General features: G+C 41.2%; 1 protein-coding gene across 2 annotated transcripts; it reads right to left on the bottom strand.

Moving 5' to 3' along the window:
* Positions 1-421: 421 nt before the first annotated feature.
* On the bottom strand, positions 422-15386 carry LOC129834238 (midkine-B-like). 2 transcript variants are annotated; one of them, XM_055899022.1, is made up of 5 exons: positions 15243-15386; positions 2709-2791; positions 2365-2535; positions 1535-1696; positions 422-1404 (listed from the first exon to the last, which is right to left on the bottom strand). In XM_055899022.1, the coding sequence occupies exons 2-5, from the start codon at positions 2788-2790 to the stop codon at positions 1376-1378; spliced, it is 444 nt and encodes a 147-aa protein (XP_055754997.1). In that variant the 5' UTR covers position 2791; positions 15243-15386; the 3' UTR covers positions 422-1375. The 2 variants fall into 2 exon arrangements, with proteins under 2 accessions (XP_055754997.1, XP_055754998.1); XM_055899023.1 differs by lacking the exon at positions 15243-15386 and adding an exon at positions 13118-13193.
* Between the last annotated feature and the right edge of the window lie 211 nt (positions 15387-15597).

The following is a 15597-nucleotide window of genomic DNA, read 5'->3' as shown; positions in this document are numbered from 1 at the left end:
TACTGATGGTCCCTAACTAGCCCCATAGGGATATCCAAATTCAAACCAAATGTACAATGGCCAGTGTGCTGGGCACTACTCGGGTGCTGCCAGCTGTGGGCAGAAAATAAATATTGTTAGGTACCCTTCACGCCGTGACGTACACTTTTTTCCTAATAATCTCGCAAATCTGTTTTGGACGAGACTGACTTTTTGACTAAAATGATCATATTTACACTTTGTAGTACATTTTGACACCAGAATAAATGTTTCTGACACATATTGATGCCACATAGTGCATTTTCAACCAGAGACATAGTTGTTTTGATTCCGTCTCTCTTTAAATGCATAAATGTAGTAAGTTAAATTGCCACTGTATATATCAACAAAAGCAGAGACTTAACAAACATTTATTAAGAAGAAACACGAAACAACCAATAGCCAAAATTCTGAGAGTTTATTTAAAGTGGTTGATTTTTTTTCTGTTCCAAGGGTTTGTGTAATAATAATGACAGTAATTACAAAAATGAGAGTACAGATGAACTGTGTGAAGGTGTGTGCATGTATGTTTGCAAAAATATGAACACAGCAGTTCACTCAAAATCGCCTGACACCTTTTGAAGTATATATATTATAAAACTAATTGTTTTAACAATACCACTATTATCTTTACAAAGGCAATGACTGCATTCTTATGAGCATTCAAGCTCAGCCTTGTATTGTACATGAAACACGTTGAGCTGACAGTCCTCAGTCTACTAGAAAAATAGTTGATTTGCATCTCTCTACTTTTACTAATTGGCACACGCAATTAAAATCCACTCATCAACTCTGTTAGTAATACTAATTGGTAGTCAAGAGAAAACTATAACAATCACAACAATGTAAGATGAACATTTTGAATTTAAAAAAAACTCAAGCATATTAAAAGATCTATTTACTGGTTACGAAACAATCTCAAACAAGGAGCTATGTCTTGACTCCAGTTGAACTAATGTAAAGGAAAAAATACAACAAACTCTGGAAAATGGTGTACATCACAAGGTTTAGGTAGATCTAGAACACTGGTGAGGTCAAAGTATTTGTTTCTTGCATAATACAGCATGTCCAGAACTGGAATCTTACAAACATTATGGAACTATCAGAACACAAGCAGGCTAAGTTTTCCAGGCCGCCGACAGCTGGAAATATGTGAAAAGGATTGTGTTTGTCTACATTTGTGGGATATTTGGTCAATATTCAGAGACATTTAGCGTTTGTTATACTGTATTTGAAGGAAAGGCCCATTTGACATCTCCATAATTCACTTGTGCATATTATGTTTGTTGAAAAAGCAAAGGATATTGCGTAATAAAATCAAACCAATCACTTGTTCAATGTGGACTCATCCACCTTTTTAGTTCTCCTTCCCTCTTCCCTTCTTTCCTGTGGGAAGACAATCAAAAATGATCAAACAATAGGGTCACTTCATCATAGATTCCTTGGCTCAATATGACGTACTAATTTGTGGATAGGAATGTTACTTTATTACATTACTTAAATGTCTACTTCTTACCTTTGGACTTTGTCTTGGTCTTTGCGGGGCATGGCTTAGACACCTTGATGGTGGGTTGGCACTCTGCGTTGTACAGGGCCTTTTTCAGGGTTCCAGACCGGTTCTTGGATCCAGTAGCTGTGTCACACTCACCCCAGCTGCCAAACTTATACTTGCAGTCAGCTGAAATGGCAAAGGTCAGAAGGGAAAACCCGCTGAGTATCAGGAACACCCCACCATAGAGCTTGCCTGGCTACCCAGACTCCTTGCTCTGGCCAAACGCTACGCCACACCCACATACGTTCGTTTCTTCCCCGCAGTGAGTCTGGATCTGAGTACCTCCCCAACCCTTCACCGAATGCAAACATATTTGAGCCGTCTGATTGGTCCAGAAACCGATGGTTTGTGCCAGAGCCAGAACACACGTGGGTAAAGCGATGGGTTTGAAAATGTGTCATTGGCTTTGATACACTGATTGGTTAGAGACGATCCAATCGCTGATGACTTTGCTTTGCACAACGCCCCCCGTGCCCCTCGTCCCAGCAAACAACTTCAATGATGGCAGTCTCAGACTAAAGTATGTCGTGAACGACAGAGCAGCGGAAGAATTTAGCATAAGTCGTCAGGCTATCATAGAACAGTCTGAACATAATGTAGTTCTATAGTTGTTTTGCGGTTATGTCAATTACTAGGTATTTACTAAGAAATTACATGATACAATTCTAATTATGTAGTAATAAGCTATGAATGACATGTTTGCTATATTTTTGATTGACTGACCACCACTACACTTTGAGAATTATATGGCATATCAAGGGAAATGGAATCATCTATCAATGTATAATTTCTACCGCCGAACTCCTTCTTCCAGTTGCAAGGCACTTTGCATTTCAGTTTCCTCATCTGGTCGTTGCAGGTGCCCTCTCTGACACCAACTCCACAGTCTCCGTTGTTAGGTACACAGCTACCATAGCGCCACTCAGCACAGTCAGAGGCACCACCCTTGGCCCCTTTCCCCTTCTCTGTAAAACAAAAACAGCAAGACGACAGAAATAATATCAGCAATATTACAATTAGTCGTTAGTAAGGACAGGTTTCCAACTGAGGCTTTATGAACCTCATGAAAGGTGCAGCTGTCATGCTAATTCTACAACTGTGCATGGCAAATTAAAGCAATACATAGCAACTCCCTTACCTTTCTTGTTTTTACCTGCTTCAGTGGTGACTATCATCAAGGCCACCAGAAGCACCACAACTATTGAGAACAAACCCCGCATACTGGAGAGAAAAGAAAAAAAGAGGGAAAAGAAAAAAAACATGCCATTACAATTGTGGCACAAGAAATAATGTTGCCATTATGTAGGTTATATTGTGTGTCATTTGAGGTGACATCTGCTGTTCCAGAGGTCAAGCTGATATTCCTCTGGTGTGTATCTATAATCGAGATTTGAGTTGAAAGAGCACGATGAAGGTCAAATATTGATCGTTACCAGCTATATAAAACTAATTCACAATGAGTGGTTCTGTACTTTAGAGGTTAAAGGTGAATAAGGGATTATGGTCAAAGAGTAAAACACATCATGTTAGACAAAATTCATTACATTAAACAGTATTAAAGCTTGACACTCGAGCCTGGGAACTGGGAAAATACATGTGAGAGGGCTGAAATATTGTATCGATTTTTTCCCTATGATCTCATGACTCAACTTAGGGTCAATCAGACAAACTGTGAGGAACACAACCAGCAATGAGGATCAATGGGTCATGAGCTACCTGCTCCACCCTTTCACTTCCCCTGACACAAAACAACACGTTTTCCAACATGAACACCAAACAAAATGCACATTTTTATTTTGTGACAAGCAGTGCCAGGAATATGTTAGAAAACATAAATCTACAGTTGAAGTCGGAAGTTTACATATACCTTCGCCAAATACATTAAAACTCAGTTTTTCACATTTCCTGACATTTAATCCAAGTAAAAATTCCCTGTCTTAGGTCAGTTAGGATCACCACTTTATTTTAAGAATGTGAAATGTCAGAATAATGGTAGAGAGGATAATTTACTTCAGCTTTTATTTCTTTCATCACATTCCCAGTGGGTCAGACGTTTACATACACTCAATTAGTATTTGGTAGCATTGCCTTTAAATTTTTTAACTTGGTCAAACGTTTCGGGTAGCCTTCCATAAGCTTCCCACAATAAGTTGGGTGAATTTTGGCCCATTCAACTGAGTCAGGTTTGTAGGGCTCCTTGCTCGCACACGCTTTTTCAGTTCTGCCCATACATTTTTCTATGTGATTGAGGTCAGGGCTTAGTGATGGCCATTCCATTACCTTGACTTTGTTGTCCTTAAGCCATTTTGCCACAACTTTGGAAGATTGCTGGTGTCATTGTCCATTGGGAAGACCCAAGCTATAGCTTCCTGGCTGATGTCTTGAGATATTGCTTCAATATATCCACATCATTATCCTCATGATGCCATCTACTTTGTGAAGTGCACCAGTCCCTCCTGCAGCAAAGCACCCCCAAAACATGATGCTGCCACCCCGTGCTTCACGGTTGGGATGGTGTTCTTCGGCTTGCAAGCTTCCCCCTTTTTCCTCCAAACATAACGATGGTCATTATGGCCAAACAGTTCCATTTTTGTTTCATCAGACCAGAGGACATTTCTCCTAAAAGTATGATCTTTGTCCCCGTGTGCAGTTGCAAACCGTAATCTGGCTTTTTCATGGCGGTTTTGGAGCAGTGGCTTCTTCCTGGCTGAGCGGCCTTTCGGGTTATCTCGATATAGGACTCGTTTTACTGTGGATATAGATACTTTTGTACCTGTTTCCTCCAGAATCTTCACAAGGTCCTTTGCTGTTGTTCTGGGATTGATTCGCACTTTTCGCACCAAAGTACGTGCATCTCTAGGAGACAGAACGCATCTCTTTCCTGAGCGGTATGACGGCTGCATTGTCCCATGGTGTTTATACTTGCGTACTATTGTTTGTACAGATGAATGTGGTACCTTCAGGCATTTGGAAATTGCTCCCAAGAATGAACCAGACCTACAATTTTTTTTTTAGGTAGGTCTTGGCTAATTTCTTTTGAATTTCCCATGATGTCAAGCAAAGAGGCACTGAGTTTGAAGGTAGGCCTTGAAATACATCCACCCGGTACACCTCCAATTGACTCAAATTACGTCAATTAGCCAATCAGAGGCTTCTAAAGCCATGACATAATTTTCTGGCTATTTCCAAGCTGTTTAAAGGCACAGTCAACTTAGTGAATATAAACTTCTGACCATCTGGAATTGTGATACAGTGAATTATAAGTGAAATAATCCGTCTGTAAACAGTTGTTGAAAAATTACTTGTGTCATGCACAAAGTAGATGTCCTAACCGACTTGCCAAAACGATAGTTTGTTAACAAGAAATTTGTGGAGTGGTTAAAAAACGAGTTTTAATGACTTCAACCTAAGTGTATGTTAACTTCCGACTTCAACTGTATCTATGTGATGACACATTGAACACAATTCATGTCATCTTATTGTCACAATGGCGCTTCCCATCTTTGTGTATCCTGGTCATTGCATTGTGCAGACCTTTTAAAGCTGAAATCCGTAAAGGGTGAAACTGTCATATCCATTTGGGCTATTACAACAACAAAGTTACTTCAAACAAGGAACATTGTTTTTTTTTACTAGAACATCGTTGCACATGCAATAGAACACCAGAATATGCAACAAGATTGTTTTTTTACCACGCTGCCTTACACGCTCCTCTGTTTCATCAACAAAACAATAGAATACATCGCCGCAAGCAGCAATTGCCGAGGTTCAGCTAGGGGCCCACTGTGCCACCATCAGGAAAAATTTGACACATAGCCCTAAGACGAGTTACTTCTGTACTGTTTACTACGCTTGCCAAATATCAGAACTCAAAATCAAATTGATCATGCAATACAATATTCTTTTGATGTATTTTGGACCATTTTTAACGTCTTCTTCTCCTGAACCGCGGGACCAAATTTGGTATATAGCATTTATGGATGCAAGACTAGCTGAAACAATATGGCTGCTATGAGCCAATAAGCTTGCACGAATGGTTTTTCCTGTCCAACAGCACCACAATGTGTCCAAATTCAACAATACTTTACAGGTTAGCTAGGCTGGTCATGTTGTTTGAGGTATGTTTCTGATAAACCCTTAAAAACAAAGGCACTGGGGCAAACAGTGGCAATGTTTCCCCTTTACAGATTTCAGGTTTAATAGTCTAGTTCAAAAGAAGAGGGCAGCAACTCACAGATAAAGAAATATTTCTGAAATGTATGAATGTCTATAAGGGAACCTCCTATCCTGCCAAGTTCGGAGTTTCTATTTATTCTCTGATTTAATTGAGTTAATGTCTATTCTTTCTGCCAACAGTCCCAGAGCTGGCAGCAGGGGATGGACGACAGCACCAGATCACCATGGTGAAGGCTAACCCACCTGCTGGGAGGTGATAGGGGCCGCCCCGACAGGGAGAGCTCGATTGAAGAGGCTTGGTTTGAAGCCATTCTTCTGTGGGACACAGGGGAACGGCATGTCTCTGTCTGAGTTAGAAGAGCTCAGAGATGTGCCGGGACAAACAGGTATTGTATTAGTTTGAAGAACACCCACAAAGAGTAACTTAAGAATCTGATTTCAATAACCCAAAACAAGGTTGCCTATCATACCAAATCCTTGATTTTGTGGTGGGAATCTAAAGGTATTTTCACGCTTTCCCCATCAAAAGATTAGCGGCCTTGTTCAATCAATCTGCTTCCCAGGGTAATAAAAACAGAAACATTCCTTCCCGTTATGCAAAGAAGTGTTTGGAATATTATGAAGTTCATTTCTGTGACATACAATCAACATTCAAGGCACAAGATTAGTGTTTTCTGTGCCATAGCCTGTTGGTTATGATTAATTAGGACCCATCATTAACGACTGGCAAAATGCACAAATCCTTCTAGTGTCCTAGTGGAACACAAACAATGAAGACATTGAGAACAGAGAATTGAGATCACACACCAGCGGGGATCTAAGATGTCACATTCTGGGCTGTTCACAATATGTAATGTGGATGTTACAATGCATCTTACTACAACACCAACTAAGATGTCAAATCGGCAAACCAAAATTGGTTCTGTGAAAGTTCCCAGAACATTTGTTAGGTTGCGGCAAATGTTCTCTTAATGCAACAACTGTCCAGTTGTGCTGATGATTATACAATGATTGTATGAAACATTTGCTTGATGTTGCAAGAACGTTCCCAGAACACATTTTGTCTGTTCTTTAATGGTTCCCAGAATGTTTCATATGTTGTGGGAACCGTCTGATTGTGGGGACATGACAAAAGATCTGTTCCCAAAACACAAAAACTGTCCACTTTTGTGGATGATTATGCAATGTTTATTTTAGAATGCAAAAAAACATTCACCTGATGTTAAACTTTTTAAAATGTTCTTTAAATGTCCCTAAAACATTTATTTAGGTAATGGGAATATTGTGGGGATATGACACGACACGTTCCCAAAACACAAAATCTGTCCAGTTTTGATGACATTCTTACAATATTTGTATCAGGGTGCACAAAACGTTCCCTCAATGTTCCCAGAATGATCAAATTAAGTTTTGAACAGTCCATAGAGATTTCTTTCCTAGTGTTAGTGTTATCTTACTGTTGAGGAAGTTAGAAATCCATGTAGAAACACATATGTCAATTCTTTGGAATCACATAACGTATTAGACATTATTGTACAAACATAGTTTTACCGTATTTTTTTTGATAGTCACAAGCAGGGATCAAACCTGGCCTTTGGAGTGTTATCCCTGGAATGAATCCACCGCGCTACTGCGATGTGACTAATACTGCTGTTTACACCTTTACTCTGATGACCAGGTTGTGGTCTTTGTCTTTGCAAAAGACAGGATAACAAAATCGGAAAAAGAAGTATCCTCTATTGTTTCTTTCTCTACCAATCTTCTTCGTATGCTGTAATGTTGGGATGTTTTGACTTTTATTTTCCCGACAAACTTGATTTCAGAATTCATGTTCAATTGTTGCCAAGCCGGATTGCGGTGAGGTGTACAGAGTTGTGCATATGTCCTAAGACATATAGCCATAGTTTGGATCATAGTTTAATGATCCACTGGAAACATTAAGCTCCTGGTGGTGCAGCAAAATAAGTAGCCTACAGGGCTGGAAGATGGCGCACTGCATGTTCAAATCTACTTCATTCTTATAATTCTTGTAGATTTGTTAGGACAATACCCTTATAAAATATAATGATGTAAGAAGATTGGAATGCCATTTTCTTGAAAGTTTGGCAACTTCAATACTGTTCCATTACACATCAAAATTAGCAGAACATTGCAGCAATGTTTTCAGAACTCATTGCATTATCGTTGAAGTATGTTTTTAGAACAACTTATATTGCTCCAACATTTTATTGATGAAGTATTTTCAGGGAACGCTATTAGAACCATCATGTCACACTATATCTTTTTTTAGACCACCGTAGGAATATTCCCTGCTTGTCGTTATGTTTTGAATAACATATCCATCAACATTAGCAGAACGTTCCTGTAATCTTCCCTCAGAACCAGTTCTATTGCTCCCACATCTTGTTTGCGGTAGTACGTTCAAAGAACATTGCCGGAACATTGTGTTATTACAATCCCTGGCAACCTAATGAGAACCTTAGGGGAATGTTCTGTGGTAGTTTTTGACTGATGTTGTGAAGAAAATGTTAGTGAATGTTGGGAGAACATTCCAAGGACATAGCCACAGGAAGTAGGGGTGCTGCAGCACCTCCTGATGAGTTGAAAATATATATATATATATACACTGCTCAAAAAAATAAAGGGAACACTTAAACAACACAATGTAACTCCAAGTCAATCACACTTCTGTGAAATCAAACTGTCCACTTAGGAAGCAACACTGATTGACAATAAATTCCACATGCTGTTGTGCAAATGGAATAGACAAAAGGTGGAAATTATAGGCAATTAGCAAGACACCCCCCAAAACAGGAGTGATTCTGCAGGTGGTGACCACAGACCACTTCTCAGTTCCTATGCTTCCTGGCTGATGTTTTGGTCACTTTTGAATGCTGGCGGTGCTCTCACTCTAGTGGTAGCATGAGACGGAGTCTACAACCCACACAAGTGGCTCAGGTAGTGCAGTTCATCCAGAATGGCACATCAAAGCGAACTGTGGCAAAAAGGTTTGCTGTGTCTGTCAGCGTAGTGTCCAGAGCATGGAGGCCCTACCAGGAGACAGGCCAGTACATCAGGAGACGTGGAGGAGGCCGTAGGAGGGCAACAACCCAGCAGCAGGACCGCTACCTCGGCCTTTGTGCAAGGAGGTGCACTGCCAGCGCCCTGCAAAATGACCTCCAGCAGGCCACAAATGTGCATGTGTCAGCATATGGTCTCACAAGGGTCTAAGGATCTCATCTCGGGACCTAATGGCAGTCAGGCTACCTCTGGCGAGCACATGGAGGGCTGTGCGGCCCCACAAAGAAATGCCACCCCACACCATGACTGACCCACCGCCAAACCGGTCATGCTGGAGGATGTTGCAGGCAGCAGAACGTTCTCCACGGCGTCTCCAGACTCTGTCACGTCTGTCACGTGCTCATGTGCTCAGTATGAACCTGCTTTCATCTGTGAAGAGCACAGGGCGCCAGTGGCGAATTTGACAATCTTGGTGTTCTCTGGCAAATGCCAAACGTCCTGCACGGTGTTGGGCTGTAAGCACAACCCCCAACTGTGGACGTCGGGCCCTCATACCACCCTCATGGAGTCTGTTTCTGACCGTTTGAGCAGACACATGCACATTTGTGGCCTGCTGGAGGTCATTTTGCAGGGCGCTGGCAGTGCACCTCCTTGCACAAAGGCCGAGGTAGCGGTCCTGCTGCTGGGTTGTTGCCCTCCTACGGCCTCCTCCACGTCTCCTGATGTACTGGCCTGTCTCCTGGTAGCGCCTGCATGCTCTGGACACTACGCTGACAGACACAGCAAACCTTTTTGCCACAGTTCGCATTGATGTGCCATTCTGGATGAACTGCACTACCTGAGCCACTTGTGTGGGTTGTAGACTCCGTCTCATGCTACCACTAGAGTGAGAGCACCGCCAGCATTCAAAAGTGACCAAAACATCAGCCAGGAAGCATAGGAACTGAGAAGTGGTCTGTGGTCACCACCTGCAGAATCACTCCTGTTTTGGGGGGTGTCTTGCTAATTGCCTATAATTTCCACCTTTTGTCTATTCCATTTGCACAACAGCATGTGAAATTTATTGTCAATCAGTGTTGCTTCCTAAGTGGACAATTTGATTTCACAGAAGTGTGATTGACTTGGAGTTACATTGTGTTATTTAAGTGTTCCCTTTATTTTTTTGAGCAGTGTATATATGCTGTATATATACAAATATATAAATATATATATACAGTACCAGTCAACAGTTAGTACACATTTACTCATACTAAATATTGGAATATTAGTGAAGAAATCAAAACTATGAAATAACACATAGAATCATGTAGTAACCAAAAAAGTGTTAAACAAATATATTTGAGATTTGAGATTCTTCAAAGTAGCCATCCTTTGCCTTGATGACAGCTTTGCACATCCTTGGCATTCTCTCAACCAGCTTCACAAGGTAGTCACCTGGAATGCATGTCAATTAACAGGTGTGCCTAGTTAAAAGTTAATTTGTGGAATTTCTTTCTTTCTTAACGTGTTTGAGCCAATCAGTTGTGTTGTGACAAGGTAGGGGTGGCATACAGAAGATAGCCCTATTTAGTACTAGACCAAGTCCAAATTATAGCAAGAACAGCTCAAATAAGCAAAGAGAAAAGACAATCCATAATTACATGAAGGTCAGTCAATCCGAAAACTTTCAAGAACCTTGAACGTTTCTTCAAGTGCAGTCGCAAAAACCATCAAGCACTATGATGAAACTGGCTTTCAAGAGGACCACCACAGGAAAGGAAGCCCCAGAGTTACCTCTGCTACAGAGGATAAGTTCATTCGAGTTAACTGCATCTCAGATTGCAGCCCAAATAAATGCTTCAAAGTTCAAGTAACAGACACATCTCAACATCAACTGTTCAGAGGAGACTGCGTGAATCAGGCTTTCATGGTCGAATTGCTGCAAAGAAACCACTACTAAAGGACACCAATAAGAGAGAGACTTGCTTGGGTCAAGAAACATGAACAATGGACATTATACTGGTGGAAATCTGTCCTTTGGTCTGATGAGTCCAAATTTGAGATTTTTGGTTCCAACCGACGTGTCTTGGTGAGATGCAGAGTAGGTAAAAGGATGATATCCGCATGTGTGGTTCCCACCGTGAAGCATGGAGGAGGAGGTGTGATGGTGTGGGTGTGCTTTGCTGGTGACACTGTCTGTGATTTATTTAGAATTCAGAACACACTTAACCAGCATGGCTACCACAGCATTCTGCACCTATACGCCATCCGATCTGGTTTGCACTTAGTGGGACTATAATTTGTGAGGAGAGTGATGAAGTGCTGCATCATGTCAATCAAATGTTTTTATAAAGCCCTTTTTACATCAGCTGATGTCACAAAGTACTTTACAGAAAGATGACCTGGCCTCCCCTCCACAATCACCCAACCTCAAACCAACTGAGATGGTTTGGGATGACTTGGACCGCAGAGTGAAGGAAAAGCAGCCAACAAGTGCTCAGCATATGTAAGAACTCCTTCAAGACTGTTGGAAAAGCCTTCCAGGTGAAGCTGCTTTAGAGAATGCCAAGAGTGTGCAAAGCTGTCATCAAGGCAAAGGGTGGCTACTTTGTTCTACAATGTAGAACATAGTCAAAATAAAGAAGAACCCTTGAATGAGTAGGTGTGTCCAAAATGTTGACTGGTATTGTATATAAATAGATTTTCAACAACATTTGTGAACTAGGCCTGTATTACTCCTTTATGAGTCTTTCGTCAGCGCCCACCCCCCCCCCCCCCCCCCCCCCCCCCCCCACGTCGACATAGCGGTAATCTTAGATAATGTTCTGTGAAGGTTCCCGGTTTGCTGGGAAGTCTCTGATGAACAGCACCCTTGTGTAATGCCCGTCGCCCACGCAAATGACTAATCTAACAGCAACATTTGTTTCATTGGTTTGTGCCTGAGCCAATATGGCCAGAAGATGAGCAGGGATCGTAGTCACATCCACTCACATTGCAGTATGCTCACATTGAACCTTCCCTGCCTGCGGGCAGCCTTGGATAGAAAGGTCAGCCACAGCCGATGAATCAACAACTCACTGTAAAAGTCCGATCCATTAGAGGTTATCACCTCTCTGAACTATCGCCTCGTACTGTGTGAGGCAGAATGCCATAAGTGGCAGCCATCTATTCACTCACCAGGGAGGTGGTCTGCTGGAGAATCTACCAAGGCACTATCGTTTTATCAGGCAACTTTACAATTGGCTTCTGAAAGTGTTGTTTCTTTACTTGACTGCTCATCAAAAGGACTGCGAATGAAAGTGATACACAATGGCCAGGACAGCCGGCCCTCTGGCACATACGCTTACTGCTCCTCTTCAAGCCAACAAATATTCTGCTGACCCAGTAAATCTGTATTCTGTCCTCAAAAACAGAAATGAAATGTTGATGGCCAGTGAGCGTAATTAAACACTCCAAGCAACCATGAATCTCTGGAAACTCCCCATTCTCAACTCCCACCACTCACTGAATCGCAATCTTTTTGTATCACTTGAAAAAATGATAGAGTTCCATTTTCAAGTAAAAGCTGGCTTGTTTTTTCCGCACCAGCTAGCAGTTCCAATGACATTCTTCCCCTGGCCATAAATGTCGAGGGGCTACTCCAGGCAACACTTTTGTCTTTGATGAAACAACACCCAGCAGGCCTCGTCTAACCCACTGAGCCTTGCCAAGGGTGAGGCCCGGAGCGCCCTCAAAATCTTTTATCGTTCTTTACGAATGCAGACACCCTGTATCAAAACAGAGCCTTTTCCTGGTCTCCTTTCACTCCATTCTAAAGGGCCACTAGACAGATATCCCATGCAGGGTCTTTGTTCCACACATCTGAATGTGAACTTAGCATACTGGGAGAAAGGTCATCTTAAAATACCACAGCTTACTAGAGCTAGCATGCCCAATAATTTGCAAAATATGCCTACAAACATTGTCATTTTTATCCATCAGGAATTCAGCTGTAACAGGAATGTTAGAATAGGTAGGTATCTGTGTGTAAGAGATCTTCCTTTCCCAACTATAAACATGTCATTATGAAACATCGCCTACCCCACACCTAACCTCCACCAGCTACCCATCACACAACGGGATAAACATAACATGTATTGCCTAGCAGAAAGCAAAACCAAATAGTCAAATTGGATCAGATCCCGTAAAGATCATATTTTGATTGACTCAAATGGTCCTTCCTCTTGCCAATAATCTAATAATGGCCCTAGACCACTGTGATCAAATAGATAACGTTAGATTTACTAGATCAGTTCTACAACGAAACAATAACAACAACACATGGAAAGCAGGACTACACTGAACCTGAACAGCATAAAGCGTAAAACTCACTCTTGTTTAACTGCTAAGCAGCATTCCTCGTCTTCTCAGAAAAGTCACTGACCGCAAAAAAAGGATGGAATGCCCACTAAGAGAGAAGCTGCGGGGTAGAGGGTCACTCTAAAGAAAGACAGTTAACAAAGACCCAGAATGTCCTGGCCTACTTCAGGAAGGAACACTTAGTGGCCAACAAATGGCTGAATCACATGCTTTATTTGATCAAATATACAAAATATAGGTGGATTCTGGCCGTCAAGGACCAACCGCGCTGGGACAGAATGATTCACGTTATTGACTCAAATAGTATGAGTGCACTTTATATACTATAACTTCATTGTCGACAGCTAAACATCCTCCCTGCCGTCAGTGACGTGAAAATACGATCCCTTCTAGTTGAGGCATGGCAGTCATGACAAAATGGTTTATTCTCTAAAAGAGACAGTGGCCCACTTACTTCCCATTCCTTCCTATTTCAACATAACCAATGACATACTCCATCATACTCCATGAGCAGTGAGAGAATAGTAGAGGGGCCACGCACCCACAAATCTCTGCTGAAATCAGGTTGAATGGTGCATTCGAATAGCCAGGGAGAGTTTTCTCTGTCTTTTCAAAGCTGTTTTCTCTCCACTGATTATCTGTGCCATTGCCTCAAGGTCCATCTGCCAAGCTCACACAAGCTGTAAAGCCCCATGCTACCCCTCCTCCATTTCTAAAACCTAACCCTGGGGCACTAGCTGTATCTAGTGTGGCCAATAACTTTCTAAAAGAGACAAAAAATACAACTGGAAAAAAACAATGATAACAACAGACTGAGGACCATCTTTCTCCCATTTCCCTCTCTAAGGTTATGTCGCTTTGATCGTTATCTCTGACCGCAAATCATCGTTTACAGCCTCTTACACAGCCCCTACTTTGGATCAGGGGGGAGAAAGCAAACTATAGGCGGGTCAGCCATAAATTGTGGTCAGGTAAAAAAGTTCCCGGGCAGTGAAACACAAAAAAGGAGAACTCTTGAGCGGAGAGGATAGCAGTGAATATGATTTCGATGCTCATATTGTTGAGGTGGGAGATATTTACATTGACTTTGATTTTAGTCATTCAGCAGAGGCTTTTATCCATAACCACTTACAGTTAGTTACTGCTTAAGTGAAGTTTTCAGGTAATCATTCAAGTGAAGTTTTCAGTTTTCATTCATTGGCCCAAACAGAAAGCAAAAGATTTCTGGAACCTGAACACAATTCAAATTTGGAATAAATGCGTATGCTTTACTTTATGATGAACAAAAACATGTAGAAGTACACTTTCAAACTATGTAGCTTCGCTACATCTGAAATAGTAATAACTACACATAACTTATATAAAACAATATTATTATATTTCGCTGGATTTATCTCCGTTCTTCCAAACTCAAGTATCATAGCTCAAAGTAGTTACAGTAATGAGACCATACATTTACAGAGGGGCTGCATACCCGCCACCCACACACACACACACACACACACACACACACACATACTACTTATCATCAACACTAGAATGTGTCACCCCTGAGGACGTTATCACACAGTGCAAAATATAGCTAACGTAATTACAAAGTTATTAAACTCAAAGCAAAGCCGTTATTACAACAAAACGTAATTTGGCCACAACTTCTTCAAAGCCCTAAACAGAACCGCTTGCAAAGTTGTAGAATTAAAAAAGTTCGTTCAATCGTTGACTTCATATTTAAGATTCAATTAAACGTTTTTGATTCAACGAAAGTTTATGCCAATAACGCAGTGCCACTGCGCTTTTTGCGCAAATCGCGTGTATGGGACAAAAGTTGTGTTCATTACTGGCAAAAAGTTATGAATCTATGCAGTAAAGCCAACACATGGTGCATACATTATTTAAAAGACCATAAAACTAAAAAGAACAACTAAATAAAGAAACATACACACAAATAAATCATCCCAAGAAAAATCACTCCAATTGAAAAATTACACACGACACATCAGTTATTCCCCAGAGGATTCCGATGATGGAGACTATATATTTTAACTATTAAAAGTGAGTAATGATAATGTTGTATTGAGTGATACAAAGTAACATCATTTTATCACTATACATTTGGACAAATACACATTTAACTTACTTGTTTCTTTGATCGTACTTCTTGGCGAGAGTTTATGGTCTTTACTTTGAGCCACAATCGATTTTTTACAGTCCTCCAATACCTCTAGCCCGGCCCGCTTGCTCCTATTTGTCGCCCTCCCCTTTGTTTCTCAAAAACTAGTTTGAGCTGGTAACATTAGGGCCACATTAAATTAACCACCTCGTGACATCACCAACCCACGTGATGATTACGGGTCAAGAGACGCGTAACCCCAACCCCTGTGCATCACTAGTCTAGGACACTAACTTTTTGAAGTTTATTTTTGTGATTCCCTAGATGCAATATTTCGCAGTCTTTATTCTAGTGTTTTTGTTGCTACAAGTATTTTTTATGC

The sequence above is a fragment of the Salvelinus fontinalis genome, chromosome 35 (assembly GCF_029448725.1).
Source record: "Salvelinus fontinalis isolate EN_2023a chromosome 35, ASM2944872v1, whole genome shotgun sequence".
NCBI classification, from domain to species: domain Eukaryota; kingdom Metazoa; phylum Chordata; class Actinopteri; order Salmoniformes; family Salmonidae; genus Salvelinus; species Salvelinus fontinalis.
The sequence above is the reverse complement of the archived record's forward strand: the minus strand, read 5'-3'. Positions and strand labels throughout refer to the sequence as shown.

Bases quoted from the DNA above. Each gene is read 5' to 3' on its own strand.
- LOC129834238 (XM_055899022.1), bottom strand. From the start codon at position 2,790: ATGCGGGGTTTGTTCTCAATAGTTGTGGTGCTTCTGGTGGCCTTGATG. The intron at 2,536-2,708 runs GTAAGGGAGTTG...TTTGTTTTACAG, and splicing joins AGCAGGTAAAAACAAGAAAG to AGAAGGGGAAAGGGGCCAAG. The intron at 1,405-1,534 runs GTAAGAAGTAGA...GTCTTCCCACAG, and splicing joins GACCAAGACAAAGTCCAAAG to GAAAGAAGGGAAGAGGGAAG.